General features: G+C 38.0%; 2 protein-coding genes across 2 annotated transcripts; both read left to right on the forward strand.

The window, feature by feature from the left end:
• The first annotated feature begins 1,163 nt into the window (after positions 1 to 1,163).
• Positions 1,164 to 4,315, forward strand: LOC110884802. Its single transcript, XM_022132539.2, has 7 exons — positions 1,164 to 1,846; positions 1,925 to 2,048; positions 2,125 to 2,349; positions 2,432 to 2,563; positions 2,863 to 3,012; positions 3,091 to 3,294; positions 3,969 to 4,315. Exons 1-7 carry the CDS (start codon positions 1,179 to 1,181, stop codon positions 4,113 to 4,115), a joined length of 1,650 nt encoding a protein of 549 aa, XP_021988231.2. The 5' UTR covers positions 1,164 to 1,178; the 3' UTR covers positions 4,116 to 4,315.
• Positions 4,316 to 17,669: 13,354 nt separating this feature from the next.
• Positions 17,670 to 19,779, forward strand: LOC110884719. Its single transcript, XM_022132457.1, has 2 exons — positions 17,670 to 18,440; positions 18,529 to 19,779. The coding sequence occupies exons 1-2, from the start codon at positions 17,670 to 17,672 to the stop codon at positions 19,777 to 19,779; spliced, it is 2,022 nt and encodes a 673-aa protein (XP_021988149.1).
• The last annotated feature ends 5,668 nt before the right edge of the window (positions 19,780 to 25,447 follow it).

Consider the following 25,447-nt stretch of genomic DNA (forward strand, 5'->3'; position numbering starts at 1 on the left):
TAAACATCCAAAACTCTTAAGATGAGAATAAGTGGGAGGTTTGTTAAACAACATTTCAAATGGAGTTTTACCACCAAGAAGTTTAGAAGGAAACATGTTAATAAGATGAGTTGCTGTTAAAACACATTCTCCCCAGAATTTTAAAGGCAGTTTCGACTGAAATAATATGGCTCTTGAGGTTTCTAGCAAGTGCTTGTGTTTTCATTCGACAACCCCATTTTGTTGAGGGGTTGCAACACAACTGGTTTGATGTAGAATTCCTTTGGTCAAGAAATACTCAGTTGGTTTATGTCCAGATCCAAGTTCCAAAGCATTATCAGACCTAATGCATTTGATATTAGTTTGAAATTGAGTATGAACCATCTCAATAAAGCCTTGGAGAACCAGAAATGCATTGCTTTTGGTGGTAAGAAGGTGAGTTCTGAAGAAGTAGGACGAAGCAAAGTTCTAGTAACAAAACTAATCTTATTCTTTGCAGAAAGAGCAATTGACATCGAACGTTTCCAAGCTCCAAATCCAGATCCATCGAAGGATTTTGAGACGAGCAACATGCCAGGATGATCAGAAGGATGAAGATACAACGGATTTGAAGGCTCAATCGAAGTATTGATCGGATTCTGGCATTCTGAGAATAGGTTTAAGAAAAGATGAAATGAATTGATTTCGAAAAAAACACAGATCTGAGAAAGAAATAGAATGAAATCAGAGTATTGACGAAGAATTTGAATTCAATAGAGAAGGTATCACTACTAGAAATCTGGTAATTTCTGACCAAAATTTCCGACAAAACAAATTTGGTCGGAAAATTCCGACCATTTTCCAACAGAATACATACAAAAAGAATAAACAAATTTTAGCGACTGCTTTCCGACAATTTACCGACCAATAAAAAAATGGTCGGAATTTTGTAGGAAAGTTCTGACGAAGTTCCGACAAAAAAAAAACTATAAAAGCAAAAAATAAGTGGTCGGAAAATGGTCGGAAACTAGTCGGAAACTTCCGACCATTTTCAGACCAAACATTTATATATACCATGAGATATTGTAATTACAGTATATAATTATTTTATTTTAAATACATGTTAATATAATACACTAAGTTATATATAAAAGTGGAATTGTTTTAAAGGAACTTAAAAATCTCAACGGATATTTTTTTTACAATACACTAAGTTATATATGTGTATGTATAGTAAAGCATCGGACTCTAGTGGTGGGCGTGGGCGGGGGTCAGACACCGGTGGTGGGCGTGGGCGGGGTTCGGACACCGGTGGTGGGCGTGGGCGGGGTTCGGACACCGGTGGTGGGCGGGGTTCGGACACCGGTGGTGGGCGTGGTCGTGGGCCGGACTCCGGTGGGGGGCGTGGTCGGGCGCCGGACTTTGGTGGTGGGCGTGGTCGGGCGCCGGACTATGGTGGTGGGCGTGGTCGGGCGCCGGACTCCGGTGGTGGGCGTGGGCGAGCGCAGGACTCCGGTGGTGGGCGTGGAAAGGCATTAGTATCTAGTCGTGGTCATATCTCAGAGTTGAGTCCAAGTATTAGTAGGACGTTAGGTCATGGATACGCTGGGAGTAGCAGTCGTGCTGGTGATGCTGATCCCATGGCTGACATGCAGGGGGCATTACGACGTCAAAAGAGGGTGCTTCGATGTCAACATGAGGAGGACATCTCGCAAGAGGATGAGCAGGGGTTTAACCCGTTTAGAGATCATGCCGACTCCGATGATGATGCTGATTATCATGATGACACAAATGCGACTCAACTAGCCTCTAATGCTGAAAATACGCCTCATGCAACCGCGACTCATGATCACACTCAGAGGCCTTATATCTATCGGGTCGGGAGGAAGTATGTTTTTTTGAACATTTAAATTTATGTAGTTTATTTATGTTATACATATACTTATTCGGTTATTTCTAATTGTAGGTTTGCGAATGGTAAAGTTCATAGGGCAATTAGAACTTTATTCAACGAGTGTTTTGATGGAGCTTGGGCAACGTATAGAGATGTCCCTAAGGAACTACTGGACCGCATGTTTGATCGATTTAGGGTACTACATCAGTTAGTTATTTGTATATATTATTCTAATTTGTTTTGAGCGTGCATTTATAACTTCACTTTTTTAGACACGTTATAACTGGGATCAAGCAAATGATGAAGCCATTAGAGAAGGATTTGAGAACGTGTTAAAGGACCGTTTCGCAGATATAATGTCAGATTATCGAACTGAATCAGCAAAGAAAGCTAGGGTGGCTGGGTTTGATTTCCCAGATGATAGGCTTGATTTTGAAGCAATGAGTAAGTTTCCTCCCCGCTTCGTGCATAGTGACATATGGGAAGAGTTGTGCATGGTAAGCCAGTTAATATATTATTTTTTTTGTAATATTTTATTGCATTTTATATTATCATAGATGTATTTCTACTTTTGTATAGGGCTGGAACACAGAGGCACGGAAAAAGAAGTATGTGAAAGGGAGAAATAATCGTAAGAAAGTTGATAATGATGATGTGATATCCCGACATACAGGGGGGTCTAGGGGATATGATGAGCATCGCATCATCTTGGTAAGTTAAATTGTATAAGTCATTCGGTTATGAAAATTCAGAAAAGGGTCTGAGAGTTTTCTAAAAATATTTAATGTTGCTTCTGTTTTTTTAATGGGCTGATTAAATAAATAAGAGTTAATATCATTCCAATTGCGTAAATAAAAGTTCATGCAACCAGTGAACTAACTATGAAATAAAATGGTAATTTCTACAACAAACAGAATCCATGCAACTAGTGAACTAACTATGAACATAGTTTTAAAAATACTTATAAACTTTAGTCATTGTTTTTACTTAAAATTATGTTGTTATTATAGGAACGGGCATTGGGCCGGCCACCCACATTTAGGGAACTCTTCCTTGCAACCCACCTTACCAAAGAGTCCAAGAAAATTTTTTGGGACGGATTGTATGATGAAAGCTTGGACGGGGCGGAGTTTTGTACTGCTCGATCTAGAAAAGCATATGTAAGATCCTGTATCATTTTTGTGTATTTATTGTATCAACTGTTAGCAAAATAGCAACCGTGTTTCTATATATTGTAGGAAGCATATGAGAGATCCATGCTCGAGAAGTATGGGGAAGACGTCACGCTACATCCGGTCGGTGATGCTGACTTGTGGGAACGTGCGCAGGGAAGGAGAGGATTTGGGATAGGATCTTCGGATCCTCATTTCATCGTTAACGGCACACCATCTTCATCGTCGGGGTCGGCGTCGTATGCGGAATACCAGCGCTCACAAGAGCAGGTATTATTAAATATTCTTTGTTCCCTGGTTTTAAGTTTTAACATTTAGTTTTAAGTTTTAACATTTAGTTTTCAGTCACGAACCACTGACCAGTCTTTTGTTACTTGGTTCGAACTAGGATTTCATTTATATGACACCTTATATGAGATGCACTGGTAATAAATTTAAAAGATGAGTATAAGAGATAAGAAAAGCATACACTCTTTTTAAGAAGAGATAAGAAAAGCATACACTCTTTTTAACTTCATTCCCTGACTTTAGAAAACAAATAAAAATTATAGAAAATTGTATAAATATATTGAAATAATGTATGTGCTGGTTATTTTGGGCTGCAAAATTTATTGTTTTAACTTCATTCCCTGCAAAATACTTGGTTCGGAACAGACCATATTAAAACGATGATTATTTTCGGTTGTCTGTCTGTGTCAGACTAGTTTAAGGTCAGAAAGGGTTATATTGGGCTGCAAAATAGATTGTTTAGGAATTTTTGGGGGGTTATATTGGGTATGGGTTCGGTCATTTGGGTCGGGTTTGGTTATTGGGTACAGGTGAAAACGGACGGCCCTACCCATCATGCGATACAGATTAAAAAAACAAGACCCAAATTAGTTACTTGTGATTGTTTTGACATCTCAATTTGTTTACTAATATCATGTATACTAAACATTTTTTAGGTGAAAAACTTGCAAGCTCAAGTGGATATGTTGCAAAACCGTGTTGAAGAGGCTCAACAACAAGTGAGAGAAGAAATGAAGGAAGAAGTGCAACGACAAATAACCGAGCTACTAAAAAAATTTGGTAATCCAGGCAATCCGTTGTAGTCTAGTTTAAGTTTATCATCTTTTGTGGTTGAACTTGTAGTTTTATAACCGTGTCGTATTTTTGTGGGAAACTTGTAATTTGACAACGGTATCATATTTTGTGGGTAAGCTCGTAATTTGATAACAGTGTTGTATTTTGTATTGAAACTTTTGAACGGGACGTGATAATCATATCTTAGTTTGTAGATTTTTGTTTTAAACATGATTTTTATAGTTTTTTCCTGCATTTTTAGCAGATTTTTTTGTTATTTTTATAATTAAAATTGTTTGGTCGGAAAATAGTAGGAAATGTAGCTCGGAAAATGGTTGGAAAAGTAGAAAAGAAATAAAAAACTAATTATTAAAATTACTTGGAATTTTGTCGGAACTCTGAACATCGTTTTTTGTCGGAAACATGTAGGAAATAGTCGTCGGAATGTTGTCGGAAAAATGTAGTCAGAATTTACTCGGAATTTCGTCGGAACTTCTAACATCTTTTTTTTGTCGGAAACATGTAGGAAATAGTCGTCGGAAACATGTAGTCAGAATTTACTCGGAATTTCGTCGGAACTTCTAACATCTTTTTTTGTCGGAAATATGTAGGAAATAATCATCGGAACGTTGTCGGAAAACTTTACCGACTAGATTTTTCCGAGAAAAGCCAGTTAGTCGGAAATTGGTCGGTAACGCCGTTTTCCGACCAATTTCCGACAAAAAACTTTGTCGGAAATAGGCGTGTTTTTTAGTAGTGTATGAAATGCAGAAAAAGAGAAAAAGAAGATTGGATTGAAAGAAAATGGCCGGAAAAGTCGTCGGAGAAGTAACAACCGCCGGAGATTCAATTGATTTTAACAGAGCTTAGCTCTCATACCATGTTATTTTGTGAATTTGAGAGAGACATATTCTGAATTGAAAGAACGATTTCATTAATTGGGAAAGTGATAACCAGCTACAATATATATACATCTCACTAAACTAAAAACAAACTCTGTAACTAACCTAACTTCCTAACTAACAGAAGTTAAATTAACGGAATACTAACTAACAGTGACGGTAGTTCTAACTATAGCAAACCCAAAGCACATGCACAAAAGAATATTCCAACATAATCCTCCATTTCAGCAACAATATTCCAACGTATACTTCCTCAACGTCCACTTCCCATGTTCTCGGTCAACCTTAGACTAATTCACTACCATGTGACTAAAATAAAACCCAGCTGACTTGTTTAATTATTCGACCCATTTTCTAACCCGTACTCGACCCGTAACCGATAAAGATTATCCAACATTGTGGTAGTGGAGGGATGGGACTCAGTCACAACAGATGTTCGATGTGACCGTGTGTGGGTGTGGGTGAACTCTAATGGGGTGGTCGTTCGACGTCCTTTCATTGGCTAAGCTCAGTGTCGATTGAGTTAGGGACTAGGAGGTGCAATCACCATTTATATCGTAATTGAATAAAGAAAATACATGATGTACCAATGCATTAACAAATAAGATGTGTAACATATGAGTTTCATAACTATAGTTATGTAATAGTGATTCGGGTTGTGTTGATCTTATCATCTTCAGGTGGATCCTGAATCAGAAGACTGGTTTAACGTGATTGCTGATGAAAGCAGGTTTTGATGGCTTGCCTATATAGGCTATAAGGGGTTGTATGTAGCAAAGCCTACTTAGTTTTGGTATGGATAGGTGGTTCATCAACAAAATTAAAGTCTTATTTTTGTACCTAGAATAATTCAGTTGTTTAACTATTTTGAGGGCCACAAGCGATGTAAAACCACAATGACCGCCTCGTTTATTAATTGTTAAATTGGGGGCTCTTTCTTAATTTGTCTATTGATGATCACAGAACCTAAAGTTAGCAATTATAAATTACATAACCTAAACAAGTCTCACCCAAGTTAGCATTGTTGCTACCTAAATCTGCATCAGTGTGGGTGGGTGGGGGACTAGAGAAACACCAAGATCCGATTTAGGTCTCTCATCATGTTGCTATGATGTCGGCTGCTCTTGATTGTTAAGAAGAAATACAAATAATTACAATATAGTTTTGAAGTAGCACAATGATAATTACTTTAGTTCATGCATAGTTACTTTAGTTATTTGAAACATTCGCATGTTAAACTGTTTCTCACCCGAAATTTTAATTTTTAACTTTCCTTTAACAATTAACTTCTAAATGTGAAATAAATTCTCTTTGAAGTGTTTCGTCAACTCTTCACTTTCAAAAATTTCATTTAGGGGGTGTTTGGCCTAGCTTTTATTTTTTTGGCTTATGCTTATATTTTAAAGTAGCTTATGCTTATTTTCTTTCATTTAATAAGCTATGTTTAAGTGTTTGGATTAGCTTATATTCTACAAGTTGATAAGCTCTTTTTAAGTGTTTGTGTTAGCTTATTTTATTTAGCTTATATTAGTAAAATGACCAAAAAGGGCATGGTTACATATTATCACATAACGTATATTTTATATGTATCTATTTTGTTTTTATGAGTTATACCATCATTTTTGGATAAATTTATCTCGAGGATAACGTAAAACTTCTACAAAAATACATTAATATTCAATAAACATTCATCTTGGTTTGGTTAGATCTCATGCAGTCATATCTCTAACTGCACTCATGTATAAATCATCTATTCTACGTTGTGTACTTGTGTCTTCATTTACTTCATTAATGTCATTAGGTCCTCGACCACTATTTGGAGTGTAAGATTCTTGTTGCGCCCTGATAAATCCTTCATCACATGTATCTTTTTTTCTAATATAATTATAAATTTCCATAGATTCTAGCACGATCTTCACTTGTGTCTCGTAGGTGTAATTGACATGCATATGTTGTAATATCTCCCATCTAGCCTTCCATACTCCAAAAGTTCGTTCAATGACATTTCTCAATGATGAATGAGGGTAGTTAAATATCTCTTTAGGTCCTCTAGGAGCACGACTAGCAACTGTTTTTCCACGACGAAAATAAGGTAGATGATAACGAATGTTGGTTCCTTTATATGGAGCAAGATAACCTCTAGTATTTGGATATCCAGCATCAACAACGTAATATTTATCTATAATGAATAAAATAAATAGTATTACTTATATAAAAAGTTAAGCAAAACATAAGGTTTAAGCAAACATGGAATGGTACTAATCACCTATTGGACATGGAAAATTAACTTCGGGCCTACGCAATGCTTCATTGAAAATTCTAGTATCATGTGTTGTCCCCTCCCATCCAGCCCATGCAAACGTAAAACACATGTTAAAATCACATGCTGCCATTATGTTTTGCGTCGTGTATCCTTTTCTACCAATATATTTTGGTTGCTCGTGTTCTCGAACAAATGCCCTCACATGTGTCCCATCAATAGCTCCAATGCAATCCTACATAGAGAAACATAGATGGTTCATTATTTCAAGGTATACTTTAAATATGTAACATATGATATGGACTACCTTGAACATCGGGTAATAACGAGAATTTATAATTTCTGATGGTATTTCTTCATTGTAATTTGCATTAGCGGTTCGGTTCCCCGGTTCTGGTGGTTCTGAACCGTATACTGCTCAACCCTAGTAATTTGCACTAGGCTTTATAATGTCTTTACTTAACTTAAGTACAGCGTTTAAAACAAGATGAAAATGCCTATGAATAGTTTCTCCCGAATGATTAAATTTTTCTTGGACCAATCTATTTCCAAGTCCATGTGCTAAAGTCATCAAGAAAATCCCAACTGACTCGTAAACAGAAATATTGCGTGTTAATTTCAACCCGTAATGTGTTGAAAGATCCGAACATAACATTTTTAGTACCGGTACGTGAAGCCTAAAATTTTCATAACAACGTCTTGGATGACCGTTAAGTATTTCTTGAATAAAGACGTTGCCTGTACGGGAATATGTGTGACAAAGCATACGTGGATTATTCAATTTATGACTGATTATTATCCCTTCAATGGCTAAACCACATAATACCAGCCAATTTTTCTCTTTCCCCGCCTCGTTTTCTTCATCTCTATCACAATCGGTTTCGTCACTATCCGTATCCATCCTATTAAAAAACACACATATAGATAAACAAAACTAAGATTAAAACATAATCATTTATCCATTAGATGTTTTAAAAACTATATAAGCCTAAAAACACACATAAATGAGAAGTCATTTTTCCAATAGAAATTTTAACCACTAAGGAAACACACATAATCATTTTTCCATTAGATATTTTAAAAACTCCATCTTTGTCACATCACTTGTTGGAACCATGAAATTTGCACGAGCTTGGTTTTTCAAGAAAATGTCTAGTGCGTGACAATAATTCCTTCAACCTTCTTCAAAACCAGGAAAGGTTAACACAATATCCATGGGCTCTTTTGTGGAAGGTGACAGGTTTGCGGTGGAAACGATTGTGAGCTTCTCGATGGTAGTGTCTGCATAACATTATCAAGTTTGTCCTCAAATGCAGAAGCTATTGAAGTCTTTCTCTTTGTTGAACGAGAAGAGGAAACATTCTTAGACTTCTTCCTTTTGGTTGAACTATTTTCGGAGAAAATAGGTTCTTGGTCATCGCAAGACACATTTATCTCGTCACTATCACCTTTCCCTTCAATGAACTCTTCATCTTTATTGATCATGTTCGCAAAATCAGATGGAGTCTTAGTGTTATGTCCAACTGCAACACAATCTTGAAATAAAGGCCTGTAATACATCTTATACATCTCTAAATTTTGCCCTCTTAGCTTGGAAAGGTCTTTATCTCCCTGTACAAATAAAAATATATAATTTGTAAGCTAAAAAATATTTTATATACTACATTTTACCAAAACTGATTTTAATGAACTATAGAAAAAAAATTAAAAAACAAAATATTACCTTTATTTTTTCATCCCACCATTCATCCGATGCATCAATCGTCTCTTTCTCACGGGATCCCACCCAATTCCAGATTCAAGTCTCATTAAACGATCATACAACTTCCATTCTTTTTTCATAGTTTCCCAATGATTTTTAATTTGCTTGTGGTCGAAAGTTTTCCAGTACGCTCTTTCATGTACTTTTCCGAATTCTCATACCCAAATTTATTAAAGTAACTAGTTGGCTTGTTCCCAACTCTAACCTCATTCAAGCATAAGTTAAGAAATATCATATGAGTATCATCCGTCCATAATGATCTTATTTTCTTTTTCTTAGTTTTCATGACAACAACGTCATTATCATGGTTCAAGTCCATGACTTGGAAATTAAAACAAAGAGAAAACAATTCAATAAGTAAAAAATGAAGAGAACAAATTACCTCAGAGTATATGAAAACAAAACAGGTTGGTATTACTCCACTTTAAGCAAATTTTTTGAATGCTTGATAAATGGTAGATGGGTGTTTGATAAATAGGATTTTTTAAGGCAAGAGTTAATGATTTGAGAGATGGTAGATGGATTAAAAGAGTTGATCTTTTCTCCATATTTGCTTAACTTTTTGCAGTTTTCACAAGAATGAAACTGGCTTTTTTTAATAAAACTTCAATGTGGCTTATTACAGTGTATAAATGCAAATATGAATGTGAGGTAGTTGGCTACAGTTTTCACGAGAGAAGTTTGCTGTAATTTTGAGTGGAATGAAGTTATACTATATGTTTAATACAAATCCATATGAGGTAGGTGCAATATTAAATGCAAACAGTGGTAACAAACTAATTGGTGGATTATACAAAATAGTGGTGCAATATTAAATCCAATATTAAATTCACTCATATTCCTTTTATTTGAAAAAAAAATCACTCAAAGTTGACTAATCGATGGGTTATACAAAACCAATGCTGATCATGTGAGTCAAAATAATTAATAATTAATCTTTAGTTATTTGTTAAGTTATTTTGTATTATGGGAATGGGTATAATACCATTGTGTGTATCAGATTCAAATGAGTTTATCCACCATTTGAGGGCAAATGAGTAGAAAACCATCTTCTTCAAATAAGCTGAAAAACCATCTTCCTATAAGTTTCTTGGAATTAGCTTATATAAGCTAATAAGCATAAACTTAAAAAGGTAAACCAAACACCCATTAGTGCTTATTTTGTAAAAATAAGCTAAAAAAGCTATAAGCTTAGTTCAAACCACACATTTATAAACTCAAGGTTGTTAGCTCGGAATGAGAGATAAATAAAGGAAAGCAATTAAAAGGACACCAATGAACATAAAAGGAAGTAATTAGTTGTTTAAATTTTTACTAAAGTTGTGTGCCATTACTTATATTAACAAACGAACATAAAAGGGTCGACCCAAGCACAACACGGTTTTAACTGGGCATGGCACGGAACAACATGAATAAGTATATGATTCGGCGGGTTAGGGTTGAAGAATTAAACTCTAAACCCAAACCTATCAATCCGACATGACTGACACCCCTGCTGCTAATGATGTCCCTCACAAACATTCAAACTATAGATTTAAAATGATATAAAAGGGATTTCTAAAGTTGTCATAGAAACGTTTTACATGCCTGATGAAAACACCGCCTTAAAACCCATATCACCCCGTCTAAAGCTCTATTTTGTAGTAGTGTGTGGTGGCTAAAAATCAATGAGGACCCTGGATAACATAGGCATCTGTGATGGTCCTCCCAAACAAAATCTGACAATGGATTTAAAATGGTACGGAGCGAAGTTTTTTAAAAACACATTAAACTTGTGGTGTCTAAAAACCAACGAGAATCTTGGATATTATTTAAATTGCTCTAATTTTTTGTATACCCCTATATTTTATACAAACTAAGATCCGGCATAAAACCGTTGAAATATGGAAATTAGTTGTTACATGGTATATATGCTTATTAACTTATCATACATAGAGGTTGTTGGTGCAGTTTTTGTGTCCGATGTTGTTCTAATAGATTAGATTACATTTTATGCTGATTTTGTAATAGGTAATGAAATGGTCAAACGATCGTGTGTAGACCTGCTCGTTTGAAGTGGTCAAACGAAAGGGTTATTCGTTTGACCGTGTGTGTTTGCAAGGACCTTCCACCTACAAGTGGATTTTCTTCTGAAGGTGGTGTGGATATAAATACCACCCTTTGTTCATTTTAAGGTTTTAGACTTGGGGGAGAGATCACCACTTGGTCTCTCCTGGATGTATGTATGCTCCTTTGGTATATTTTGGCTAGCTTGTAATCGGGCAGATTTGTAACGCTATGCTATCAAGTTTATACAAGAAAGTTGTTTATCCGTTTCAAATCTTCCGTCTTTGAACATAATCACACACTAATCACGGATTTCGGTCCGAACCATGAACTTACAATTGGTATGAGAGCCATGGTACCCGACTTAGTGAATCTAACCATTTGCTAAGTCACATGAGCTCTTGAATAGTGATTTTTGTGGTTTTTGTTCAAGATGTAAAAGTGGTGTAAACAAAAAAAAAAAAAAAACCCTCTGGACCTGAACATACGAGTCTGAGATGAAACGGACCATACAAGAGGGTTAAGTTTTATGATTCACACCAAATATATCAAGTTTTCATCATTCATTATCACCTTTGAGGTGTTTTTAGTCAGATCTGCGGATGAACAGTTCGTCATGATTCTTGAGGTGGGTAGCGGCTGTTGAGAGAAGATAGGGTTTCTTCAGATCTGGACCCAGAAGTGGACTACCAAAGAACCCCCTCTGCCGAAGAACCCCATTAGCCGAAGAATCTCACGAAGAAGAACCCATGCTTTGTCACTTGTAGTCTTTCGTGAGTATTGGACAATGACGAAGAACCTATGTTCTTCATGTGTCTAGTCTTTAGTGAGATTGATCTTTCGTGGTGTTTAATGTTTCGTGGGCTTCCTGTTCAAGACCAGCTTGTTGTACAGTGGTGGTACACCATGGTTTCTGAGGTGAAAGACGTTTGACAAACGAAGAAGATGGTAGTTTCCGGTAGCGATTGAAGAAGGAGAGAGTCCGGTTGAAGATTCTGGTGAGGAGAATTCGGAGTCGCCAGAGGAAAATCATTCGATATCTCGAAGTTTCTTCCGTTGTTGAAGCTGAAGGAACGAATGTAGAACCGAAGGCGTTGAACGGCTTATCGGTAACCGGAATAGAGCCGCATAAAAACCCTACCGGAGGCTTTGGTTTCGTGATTTCGAGTTCGCCGACGCACTGAAGCTCTGGCGATCCTTCTCGTGAGGGAATCAGTGAAGATGACGGTGATTTCTCCAGTTTCTGGTATGATTTGGTGTAGGTTTGTGGTTAACTGTGCATTAATGGCGGGATTATTGAGAGCAAAATCTAAAATCTTCAGTGAATGCGGCTGATGTATGGGTGGCGGTTGCACAAAAGTTTTTTTTTTTTTTTGGGTTTGGAGGTTGTGTATCACAGAGAGAGATAGATAGAGAGAGAGAGAGAGAGAGAGAGAGAGATGAAGTAGCGGACCTTCAATTGTTTTAGATGGGCTTCATTGGTCCAAGGTATTCCATCTTTTCTTCGTGGGCTTGTTAATTTTGGGCTAGTTTGTGTGTAGAATTCATTTGGGCTTATCATTCTTTGCATACCTTCACAAAATACAGTCCATTTACGAAAAACCAGAATTCTTCGTGGGATATAAGTATTTTGCGGTCTCGTATTTTTTTTCGTGGACCCGTTTCTATTAAGGAGTTGCAAAGTGGGGTCAGGTGTTCATGAAATTTATTTGAATCAAGTTTTAACGTCAAATTCATACGAGTTCGGAGCGCGCCAGATCAGTTTGGGATGATGAAAACAAATGATTTTTAAGAATGTGGGGATAGTCACAGTTTCCGGTGCAAACGTCAAATTTGGTGACTTGACTATTATGAGCCAAAAACGGTATATTTATTTCCGCATGTGAAAATTTGTTTTGTTATCGGTGTTCGTAAATGCTCGAAAGCATTTTGTTTATTTTCATATTCTCGCATTTGGTAACGACTGAAGGAACTTGGAGAGCGAAGACCGGTCCTAGCGAATTCACAAAGTTGAAGAGTTATGCCTATAATGGATGTTTTCGGATTACGTGTTAGCAGAACTTTGGAGATTACAAGTCGGATCCTACGGGGCTAGGGGACTTTCTTTATCAACTAGGATATGCAAAGAAGAAAGTCGCTTTCATGATTTTTTGAAAAACCGAGAACATTTAAAAGATTCTGCTCAGTGGAGAGAATTTGTTCAGTGAAGTTGACGACCGTTCCGCTTAGAGGAGGGAATTTGTTAAAGTTTAGAGATTTCACCAAAGGAATGGGGGGATAAAAATTTTCATATGTTTTGGAATTTCTTCGGTAAAATTCTAAACGCAATCACAGGTCGTAAAGTTTGTGATTTTCTGGTGATATCAAAGGTTCTGCGTGGAATGTTTTGCACAAACATATATTTGAGGATTTTAATTAATTCTCCAGCCAGCGTGAAGGGTTTTGCACGAAAACATACATGTATCTAAAGTCAACAGTAGTTTCAAAACGCTGTTCACTGAAGACCTGGGGAATCCTTATGAGAGCTGATAGTTCAAGGCTGACAAGTGTGGATTCCAACTCTATCAGATGCTATGCTGGTTAGGTTTTTGGATAGAGGGGTCAAAGCAATGACACCTTGCGAAGGGAGATTGCCGAAACTTAACACGGATGAAGTTATAGTTAAGGGGGAATTTGCAGGTTTCAGTTTTGGTTTTGATGTTTCTTTGGGATTTTACTGGGATCTGGGTGTAACTCAATTCGTTGAGTTTGCAAGCGATGTACTTGGTCAAGCTGACATCCTGAGTACTGATGCTGAAGATCCGTAGTGCATTATGTGGTCAACTTCACAAAGGCGAGACAATGAGATCTGGATGTAGTTCAACTAAGCGTGTTCGAATCTTGGCCAGCCTCACCCGCCCTCATCCCTGAGGTCCCGGGTTCGAATCTTGGCAAGCTGTAAATCGCCCCAAGGTTCGGCTCGGGTGGGTATTAACCGCCAGGCAGCTATGGGGCTAAGCTAGCTTGTGGAGTGGGATCACTCCAGCGGCCGGGAGGTCCGTGCTCCAACACCCCCCCCAACTAAGCGTGTTGGTTGAGCTTGCAAATGATATACTCGGTCTAGCTAACTTCCTGAGTGTTGATGCTGGTGATCAAAGTGCATTACTTGGTGGATTCCACAAAGATGGTTTACAGAAGACAGTTCACTATAAAACTCTACCAATGTAGTATGCTTGAATGAAATAGAGTTCTTATGACAAGATCAAGACTTGATGCAGTTTTTAAGGAATGGAACCCGTATCAAATGCCGATTGGAGTATTGGAAGATCAGCGAAAGATCGGTCAATTTAGCCTTGTGAGGACATTGCACAACACCCAACACGGATACACATACTTTGAGGGGGAAATATCATACGAGAAGCTTCAAGGGTTTGGTATTGCTACGAAGACTCAAGTCAAGATACTACTTACTTGGATCATCGGTCAAAGAGAGATTTGTTAACACAGAGAAGATAACATCAACGAATACTTGACTGAAGATTGATTGCAATTGCATTTTCAGCATTCGACAACAACGGACAAGGGGGAATTTGTTGGTGCAGTTTTTGTGTCCGATGCCATTCGAATAGATTAGATTACATTTTATGCTGATTTTGTAATAGTTAGTGAAACGGTCAAACGAACGTGTATAGACCCGCTCGTTTGAAGTGGTCAAATGAAAGGTTTATTCGTTTGACCGTGTGCGTTTGCAAGTGACCTTCCACCTACAAGTGGATTTTCTTGTGAAGGTGGTGTGGATATAAATGCCACCCTTTGGTCATTTGCAACATTTTAAGGTTTTAGACTTGGGGGAGAGTTCACCACTTGGTCTCTCCTAGATGTATGCTCCTTTGGTATATTTTGGCTAGCTTGTAATCGGGCCGATTTGTAACGTTATGGTACCAAATTTATACAGAAAGTTGTTTATCTGTCTTTAATCTGCCATCTTTGAACATAATCACACACTAATCACGCGTTTCAGCCCGAACCACGAACTTACAATTTGTTGGTGCAATTTTTGTGTCCGATGCTGTTCGAATAGATTAGATTACATTTTATGCTGATTTTGTAATAGTTAGTGAAACGGTCAAACGAACGTATATAGACCCGCTCGTTTGAAGTGGTGAAACGAAAGGGTTATTCGTTTGACCGTGTGCGTTTGCAAGTGACCTTCCACCTACAAGTGGATTTTCTTCTGAAGGTGGTGTGGATTTAAATACCACCCTTTGGTCGTTTGCAACATTTTAAGGTTTTAGACTTGTGGGAGAGATCTCCACTTGGTCTCTCCTGGATGTATGCTCCTTTGGTATATTTTGGCTAGCTTGTAATCGGGCCAATTTGTAACGTTATGCTACAAAAATTATACAAGAAAGTTGTTTATCCATCTCTAATCTTCCGTCTTTAAACATAATCACACACTAATCACGGGTTTCAGTCCGAACCACGAACTTATAAGTGGTATCAGAGCGATGGTACCCGACTTAGTGAATCTAACCAGTTGCTAAGTCACATGAGCTCTTGACTAGTGATTTTTGTGGTTTTTTTTTTCAAGAAGTAAAATGGTGTAAACATAAAAAAAAAAACCTCAGATCTGGACCCAAACGTACGGGTCTGAGATGAAACAGACCATACAAGAGGGTTAAGTTTTATGTTTCACACCAAATATATCAAGTTTTCATCATTCATTATCACTTTTGGGGTGTTTTTGGTCAGGTCTGCAGATCAACAGTTCGTCATGATTCTTGAGGTGGGTGGCGGCTTTTGAGAGAAGATAGGGTTTCTTCAGATCTGGACCCAAAAGTGGACTGCCAAAGAACCCCCTCTGCCGAAAAACCTCCTTAGCCGAAGATCCTCACGAAGAACCATCTAGCCGAAGAACCCATGCTTTGTCACTTGTAGTCTTTCGCGAGCATTGGACATTCACGAGGAACCTATGTTCTTCGTGTGTCTATTCCTTCATGAGACTGATCTTTCATGGTGTTTAATGTTTCGTGGGCTTCCTATTCAGGACCAGTTTTTTTGTACAGTGGTGGTGCACAATGGTTTCTGAGGTGAACGACGTCTGACAAACGAAGAAGATGGTGGTTTCCGGCAGCGATTGAAGAAGGAGAGAGTCCGGTTGAAGATTCCGGTGAGGAGTATTCGGAGTCGCCGGAGGAAAATCACTTGATATCTCGGAGTTTCATCCGTTGAAGCTGAGGAACGACTGTAGAACCAAAGGCGGTGAACTACTTATCGGTAACCAGAATAGAGCCGCATAAAAACCCTACCGGAGGCGTTGGTTTCGTGATTTCGAGTTCCCCGACGCACTGAAGCTCCGGTGATCCTTATCTAATCTTCCGTCTTTGAACATAATCACACACTAATCACAGGTTTCGGTCTGAACCACGAACTTACAGAGGTTACATTGCCTAGAACGTAAAAGCTATGCATGTTTTTGCATTTTTAACGATATAAATAGGGTGTGGATATTCACACACCTTGTTGCCTATCTACATACCCAAGTGGGACTTTTATAGCACGTACAGGCCTGTATGCGTCGTATAGGGTATATTTCTCATACCAGATACCAAAAATGGACCCCTATATACGTCACGTAAGAACCTGTACGCAACGTATAGGGTTTATGTCTTTAACCACGGGTGAAACCTAGTACAATGTCAAATCAGTCACATATACGACATATACAGGCCTGTACGTGGCTTCTATATTTCGCTTACAGGCTTGTACAGGGCTATATTAGGCGTATCCATATACAAACCAAATATCTCATTACGATGTAGCTATGCCATGCGACGTGCATTGAAACCATTGGTCATGTAAAGATTTCAATTTAGGGAAAATCGCCAAAATGTCCAAGTTTTGGTCAAACCTTCCAAAATAGCCTGGTCAACCGTCTCGTGGAGACGTCTGAACCTAGGTGAGACGTCTTGACGGCTGTCCAACCACATCGTGCCACGTGTCCGACAAACATGTCATGTTACCTGAACGGCTGAGACGTCTTGGCTAAGACGTTTGAGACGGCTTGAGACGTTTCATAGTGGCTAGCCGTTAATCAATACGGCTTGAGACGTTTCCCCTCGGCTCGAGCTGTGTCTGGTCGGCTTGAGCCATTTTTGTCTCTTTAGCCGGCTTGAGCCATTTTTTGTCCATTTTTTTTGTCCATTTTTTTTTTCATTTATTTCTTTGAGACGCGTTGTACTATTTCAAGACGTTTAATAATAATTGAAGACGTTTTAGATGAATTTCAAGATGTTTGTTTTTGAATTTATATAGATCAGTTAATTTTAAACACGAACTTTAACAGAAAAATTGTTTTTTGGTGATTATCTCACAACATGAGGGTCAGGTCTGTTGTTTATACTGGGGGGAAGTGGGATTTGATTAACGGAAACATTGAGTATGTTACTGGTGTCGATTCAAGGAGACGTGGTTTAGAAATTGAAACAGATCATTCATATAAGAGTTTTTTAAACTATGTTTCTAAGATGTGTGATACTCCAAACATTACACGGTTGTCATACCGGATGTCTACGTTTACTGATCCGATCGATATTATTAACAATCGAGATGTTAGATTTTTTTTGATCTGGCGATGCAGAATCCTTTTGAATTATATAAATTATATGTTATTCAAGAGTCTGATGTTGGTTCATCTGGTTTGTCTTGTTTAAACAATTTAAACGCTCCAGATCTAAATATTCCAGTAAAAGAAAGTTTTGATTTTTTAAACGATGAGTGTCCAAATTTAGAAAAATATTCTGAAAAATCTTTAACGTCTCACAACCAATCAGGTTCTTCATCTATAGTGTTCGAGGCCGGTCATATATTCAATAACAAAGAAGAGATGAAGCTTGAGTTGGGAAAGAAATGTTTGTTAGAGCATTTCGAGTTTAAAGTTGATAGATCATCTAAGACGCGGTATGAAGTTTCATGCAGGGGTGATGGTTGTGAATGGCGATTTAAGGCTCATGCTATTCCTTGTGGCAATTTATGGTTTGTTAAACATATGAACGATAGTCACACCTGTTCGAAGACGCAAACACACCCACATTTTCGTCAGGCTAACCCAAAGGTTTTGGGTCACTTTTTGAAGGAACAACTAAAAGACAGTGGTAGGATATATCGAGCGAAAGAGATTGTCAAAGATTTTAGACAAAGGTTCGAGGTTGAGATAACAAACCTTCAAGCTTGGCGTGGTAAAAGCTATGCACTTGAACTACTACAAGGAACTACACGAGACTCTTTTGCGGAACTACCAATATATTGTTACAATTTGAAACTTGCAAATCCTGGAAGCGTTACCCACATCTTGGTTGATGAGCAGAGTCGTTTTGAAATGGTTTTTGTTGCTTTAGGGGCGGCGGTAAATTATACATTATATTTTCTACTTTCTCTTATTTTTTTTAAAGTAACATGGGTTTTTGTCTTATTTCATTTTCATTAATTTTCAGATTCGTAGCTTTATGTTTAATCTGAGACCTGTTGTTATCATTGACGCGGCACACCTAAAGGGTGAATTTAAAGGGACGTTGTTTTTAGCAGTGGGCATGGATGGAAATAATCAGATTTTACCCCTTGCTTATGGCATTGGAAAATCAGAGGATGGTGAATCTTGGACATGGTTTCTCTCAAAGCTTAGAGATTGTGTTGGTGAAATAGCAGATATGGCGATCATTTTGGATAGGGCGAATTCGATACATGTGGGTGTTAGGAATGTGTTTCCACGTGTGTACCACGGCCTGTGTTGTCGTCATTTAATGATGAATTTACGTTTGCCGTCGTCTAAAAAAAAAGAGTACGAGGCACTATGGTGGAAGACGTGTAAATCTTATCGGATGTCTGACTTTAACGAGTCATTTAATGCTTTGTGTCTTGCTGTTCCTCGAATACGCCAGGTTTTAACAAATATTGGGTTTGGTAGATGGGCAAGAGCTCATTGTCCCGGCAATCGATACCACTATATGACATCTAATAGTGCGGAGTCTATTAACTCTTTGTCTAGATTCTCGCGTAAGATGCCGATAACGCAACTTATCGAATTTTTCCGCGAGTCTGTACAAAAATGGTTTTATGACCGTCGATTGCAGGGCATGCAGGAGAGCCATTCACTTACTCAGTGGGCACAGAAGAAAATTTTAAAGAAAATTGAAGGCTCTAGAACCTGGGCTGTTGCAGGCATCCGGGTAAACAGCTTTGTTGTTGATGATGGTGGGAAAAGGGGTGTAGTTGATCTTTCGAATCGTTCGTGCAGCTGTCGTGTCTGGCAAGTTTCGGGTTTACCTTGTGGGCATGTGATTGCTGTTTCAAGATTTTTGGGTGAACCTGACTGTAGTCATTATGCTTTCTCGTGTTACTCAAACCAAGTATACAAAAAAACGTATGAAGAATCGATTAATCCTCTGCCTCATAGGTCTGAATGGGTAATACCAGAAGGCCTTGGCAGTGTATTACCGCCGAATATTACAAAACGTCAATCAGGTCGTCCAAAAGAAAACAAGCGAATCTTGTCTCGTGGGGAAGAACCTGTTCCGGTATATTGTTCGCGTTGCCGAACATACAGACATGTTCGTGACGTTTGTTTAGATCCAATGAAATCACAGATTCGTTCACAAAAATCATCAGGCAAAGGAAAAAAGAAAGAGACAGAAACGCAGAGTTCAACGGATGACATTTTTCCATCTTATAATTTAGCAGAATTTTAATAATATATATATTTTTTTTATGTTTTATTTTATGAAAATCATGTAACAAATTCTACTTTTAATTAATATAAGAATTAAATTTTACAATCCGTACGTCAAGCCATCAAAAATTACTTGGTTTGTAGCGCCCGGCGTATAGTTCATCAGCCATGTAGCGTCTATATCTGACACAAGCATCCTGCATGTTTACTTCGTTCCATGTTAATGAACGGTTGTTAACTAGATTTTCCAATAGCATACATATGATAACCCCGGAGTTTCGACCAATATGAGCTTCGTGGTCAGGCCACACAACATATGTCCGTTGTAGATGACTTCTTAGAACCAGTTGTAGATAACTTCATAGAACCATTTGTTGAATCCGGGGGTCTGCCCATTTTTTTAAGCTGTAAACACCAATGTTGTAGAAAATATGGTTAATAAGAAAACATTGTGTATAACAGGGTGGAAAATTGTGACTTAAAAAGAGGTTCAAAACGTCCTGAAAATTTCTTCGAAATTCGGGAAACGTCTCAAACGTCTCATACGTCTGAGACGTCTCATACGTCTGAGACGTCTCATACGTCTGAAACGTTGAAAACCGTGAAACGTCTTAACATTTAAATAAAACATTAAAAAATAAATAAATAAATATATATTTATAATAACAAACAATCTAAACTAAAAAAAAAACTTTCAACATATGTCTAACAAACAATCTAAATAAACGGGTTAAAAAACAAATTATTATATATTTAATATATGTCTAACATATCAACGGATGAGGGTTTAGCCCGGCTGGTCACGACGTCGTTTCTTGAATGAAACACCCCGAGTTCGATCCCCCCCCCCCCATGTGACCGGTTTTTTTTTATATTTTCAGTGTTTTAAAAAATTAGAAACTAATATTAAAAAAAGAAAAAAAAACATTACAATCAAATATTAAAAAAAAAAATATAAGCTTAACGGCTAGCCACTCTCAAACGTCTCAAGCCATTCAAAACGTCTCGAAGCCACTCTCAAACGTCTCAAGCCATGCAAAATAGAAGCTTAACGGCTAGCCACTATGAAACGTCTCAAGCCGTCTCAAACGTCTTAGCCAAGACGTCTCAGCCGTCCAGGTAACATGACATGTTTGTCAGACACGTGGCACGATGTGGTTGGACAGCCGTCAAGACGTCTAACCTAAGTTCAGACGTCTCCACGAGACGGTTGACCAGGCTATTTTGGAAGGTTTGACCAAAACTTGGACATTTTGGCGATTTTCCCATTTATGTGGTTGAATAAATAAAATATAATTATTTTAATAAACCATTCAAGTCTATATATAAGCACAAACCGAACCCCTTTACTTTCAACTACAATCTCCATTTTTAAAGCTTCCAGTTCTTGCAACTCTAGTAAAGAAGAAGATGGCATCCATCTCCACCTCCCTTCCTATCTCATCACCCTCCTTGTCTCTCCTCCAAAAGCCAACGATCATTACCCGCGATTCTCTAGTTCTTCGTACGTTTCAAATAAACAAATCATACATATAATGAGTCAACGATCTTAGGATTGTTGTTGTTTTAAATAATATTGTCGGGTAAGAACTGTATGCTGTTAGAATATTGTTTTAGTAAATAAAATGCAAGAGTAGCATGTAAATGTATATATATCACTTATTTAATAATTTGCTTCTTTTATGATTTGCGGTTTTAGATGTTAACTGGTGTAATAACAAATAACTCAAATGAGAGTGTAATTTAGGTTGGCTAATTAAAGGCAATTAAATATGCTACAACGTTAATTTATATGATATATTTAGGTATGTGGCTCTCAAAATTGGATATCATATCAAAATTGTATGTGCAGTAAGCATATCATATCAAAATTGGATAACTAACTCATATATGAGCTTCATAGCTAAAGTTATGTAGTGAAGTCGTTTGTGTTAACTGTTGAGATGTTCAGTGTTAATTACCGTATTTTACTTGAAAATTGGGTGTTCATTAAGCTGGAGGGGTTAAATTAGATTTGGCCGTAAAATCTGGTGAAGATTGATTTGCTCGTGAAATCGGACCAGCTAGTGTCTTTGACATTAGATCCAAAATAATTCAGTTGTTCAACTATTTCGAGGGCCACAAGTGATGTAAAACCACAATGGCCGCCTCATTTATTAACTGTTAAATTGGGAGCTCTTTTTTAATTTGTCTTTTGATGATCACAGAACCTAAAGTTAGCAATTATAAATTACATAACCTAAACAAGTCTCACCCAAGTTAGCATTGTTGCTACCCAAATCTGCATCGGTGTGGGTGGGGGACTAGAGAAACACCAAGATCCGATTTAGGTCCCTCATCCTGTTGTTATGATGTCGGCTCCTCTTGTTGTTGGTGCACTTGTGTCTGTACTTTGTCTGTATTCGGTCACGATGTAAACGATGTCCTGTTCTTGTGTTGTAAGTTGACCAAGTCAACCATCCTCCGGTTTGACTTGGACAACAGTTGGTAAAAGTTGAAAGATGTTCTGTCTCGAAGGATAAGAGATCGAAGGATGATATGGATCCTTCGATCTCATCGAAAGATATGCTTCGAATGGTTAGACCTCGAAAGGTGATCTTTCGAGGTCCCTGCTGATCTTTCGAGTGACTTGTCTTCGATAGATGATCCTTCGGACCATCTATCGGATCCTTCGGACTGCACATCATGAGCTGGGTATAAATACCCATGCAGTGTGTTGTGTTAGACAGTTCTGAGAGTTCACATAGGTGCACACACCGAAAGAGAGAGAGACTTCTTGAGAGCTTTCTGTCCGGAACTCACACACACACTTTGAGAGTTTACATGTTAGATTTGTAAACATTGTGCTTGTAACCGAAACCTTCATTTGCATTAATACAAGTTGTGTTAATCGGTGAACCCGTGTGTGTTTGTGTTTATACTTGCTTAATCCCGGTTTGCTCGCTAGCTTGGATTCCGCACTCGCTAGTGGGTTAGTATAACAAGGTTTAAGGTTCGTCATCCTCCGACAAAAAGGGACCTACAAGTGGTATCAGAGCTTGGCTCTTTACCTTGTTTAAAACCGGGTTATTCAAGTTCTTGGTGTGTGTTTGAACACTTGGTTTAACACCCGTTTTTGTTGGTTTTTCTACACTTTTAAACTGGAAAACGTGTTTTAAACTTACCGGGAGTGTTCATAAGTGGGTTGGGTAACTTAAAACTTGTTTTTAAGTGTCTTTGTGTTTTTCCGGCGAAAATTCCGGTTAAACTTCCGGTGACTGGTTTGCAGATAGGGTTTTCCTTTTTGGGTAAATTATCTTTCAAAATCTTGGTTGGTGGGAAAGTTGTCAGCCTGCCATACCCTTTTGCCGAAAGTTGACTTACCAACCCATCACCTTTTCACCAACCCGTCACATCTGTGTCTGTGTGTCAGTGCACATTCGAAAGATATCCTTCGACTTCGAAAGATATCCTTCGACATCGAAAGATCATCTTTCGATCAAGGAAGGCTCGATAGATCATCATCTTTCGACACATCCTTCGAAGTCCGAAACATATCTTTCGACCAAGGAATCTATTCGAAAGATAAGTGTCCGAAAGATAGGGATTTAACTCGAAAGATAAGGATCTTTCAAAAGGGAATCCTTCGAGTTCTTGAATCTTTCGAAATTATTGTTCGAGATTCAACAGTAATCTTTCGAGTACTGTTGATCCTTCGAACAATAGTTGATCTTTCGATTGTGGTCAGTTTATTGTTAACTAGTTTCTGTGATTTCAGATCTTTCGACCAGGATTCTTCGGCTCTGTGATCTTTCGGGTGGATATTATCCTTCGAGACATTGATATAGTATTCATTTTTCTGATCAAAAATGAATCCAGCATGGGGTAATCCGTCAATTGCAGAGAGCAGCACGTTTTCTGCAAGATCCAGTGTGCCATGCAATTCTGATATGTATTTTGGAACTTCCAGTACTTCGTTTGCAAGACCCGTTCCACATGCTCCATTAAAAACGGAGTACGTCACAATCACAGATTGTTTTGGCAATCCAAAACTAGTTCCTGTAAAGCCAGCTCCCACCACAGACATGTATGGAAATCCATTACCCCCAGTTGCCGTACAACACCATTATTCTACTGTAGAATCGTCATTTCTTAATCCCAAGAACAGTAGTCAGACAAAAACGGCGTTGTATGCTGAAATTGTCAAAGATGTCAGCAATGGTGGATCCTCGGGGAATGATGACAGTTCTGAACATGTTAGAAGTTCAGATGAAGATGTTTCAACTTCAGTTGAGGGTGATACAACTTCAAGTTCAAGTGAGGATGGATCTGGTATTGATTCTGATGCAGAAAGGCCAACACCTGAGAGTAATTCCAGTCAGGTACGTGTCGATGAACCCACTGCTGTTAATTGTGATGAATGTGCTAGGTTGCATGCTAGGTGTGCTGACTTAGAAGGAAACATGTCTGAGTTGCAAGCCAAACATGATGCTTTACAAGCTAGTTTGTTTGACTTGCAAGACAAACATAGTTCCTTGAGTGCTGAGTGGTGTGACTTGCAAAGCAAGCATGAGGCTTTGCAAGAGAAATATGATGTGACATTCATCCATAATCAGAAATTGACTGTGGATCTTTCCAAATGCACAGAAGCCAACATGTTTTACGAAAACCATGAAAAAGAATTTAAGTCAATGATTGAGACATTAAAGAAAGATAAAACTGAATTAACTAAAATGGTTTCCAGAAAACAAACGGACATTAATTTGTATATCTCACGTCTTGAGACAATGCAAAAAGAAATGGTCTGTGTAAAAACGGAAAGTGAGGCAATCCAACTCAAGCTAGATAGCTATTTGAGTTCTAGCTATGTGTTGGATCACATCATTGACGTTCAGAAAGAAAAACGGGATGTCACATGCATAGGATACAAGAAATGTCCACCACCTGTGAGACACAATTATGATGCGATGCCTGACGAGGAGGATAGGGTGTTCTTTGAACCATCTGTTCCTCTTGATGTAAAGGAGTTTGCAGCAGGACTCGGATACAAGAAAGATGTATCACCAGATTCAGATACTTCAGCAGATACATGTGTGTCTTCTGCTGAACAGAATCAGGATCCTCCAGTCATCATTGAGGATGCTGATTCTTCTGATGATGAATCTGATGATACCATCCCAGCAAAGTCTGATGCGGAGGTCAAAGATGGGGACATACCTCTCGAGAATTACATTCTATGTGATCCTCCTGCAAAACCCGCTAAGACTGTTGAAATCGAGTCCTCGTCTGCAAAAGAGTCGGAGGGTGTGAACTTGCTGTACACTCTCGTTGGTGATGATAAAATCTACTCTGACAAAGATTTTCCTATTAAAAATGTTAATCAATCTTTGATAAGTAAAGTCTTTGAAGATTCGACAAGTAAGTTTTTGGGAAAGACAGGACCACGTGTTACAGTTACACAGTGTCCTCCTATTCCAAAGGCTGAAATTCGAAGACAATTTGGGAATAAGAAATTACCAACAGTACAAAAACAGCAAAATCATGCCAAACCTAAAGGAAAGGCACCGACTCAGGGTCAGAAGAAACAGACCCAAAAGAAAAACAAGAATGTGAACTTTGTGAAATCTAAGGGAACGGACAAAATCGAAACTTATGAGAACAAATCTAACTTAGATTTTGTTAAACAAGCAACAGTTTTGAAAAGAAAC

Source organism: Helianthus annuus, chromosome 1 (genome assembly GCF_002127325.2).
Source record: "Helianthus annuus cultivar XRQ/B chromosome 1, HanXRQr2.0-SUNRISE, whole genome shotgun sequence".
Classification (NCBI taxonomy): Eukaryota; Viridiplantae; Streptophyta; class Magnoliopsida; order Asterales; family Asteraceae; genus Helianthus; species Helianthus annuus.

Bases quoted from the DNA above. Each gene is read 5' to 3' on its own strand.
- LOC110884719 (XM_022132457.1), top strand. From the start codon at position 17,670: ATGCAGAATCCTTTTGAATTATATAAATTATATGTTATTCAAGAGTCT. The intron at 18,441-18,528 runs GTAAATTATACA...ATTAATTTTCAG, and splicing joins TTGTTGCTTTAGGGGCGGCG to ATTCGTAGCTTTATGTTTAA.
- LOC110884802 (XM_022132539.2), top strand. From the start codon at position 1,179: ATGTGTATGTATAGTAAAGCATCGGACTCTAGTGGTGGGCGTGGGCGG. The intron at 1,847-1,924 runs GTATGTTTTTTT...TTCTAATTGTAG, and splicing joins ATCTATCGGGTCGGGAGGAA to GTTTGCGAATGGTAAAGTTC. The intron at 3,295-3,968 runs GTATTATTAAAT...AACATTTTTTAG, and splicing joins ACCAGCGCTCACAAGAGCAG to GTGAAAAACTTGCAAGCTCA.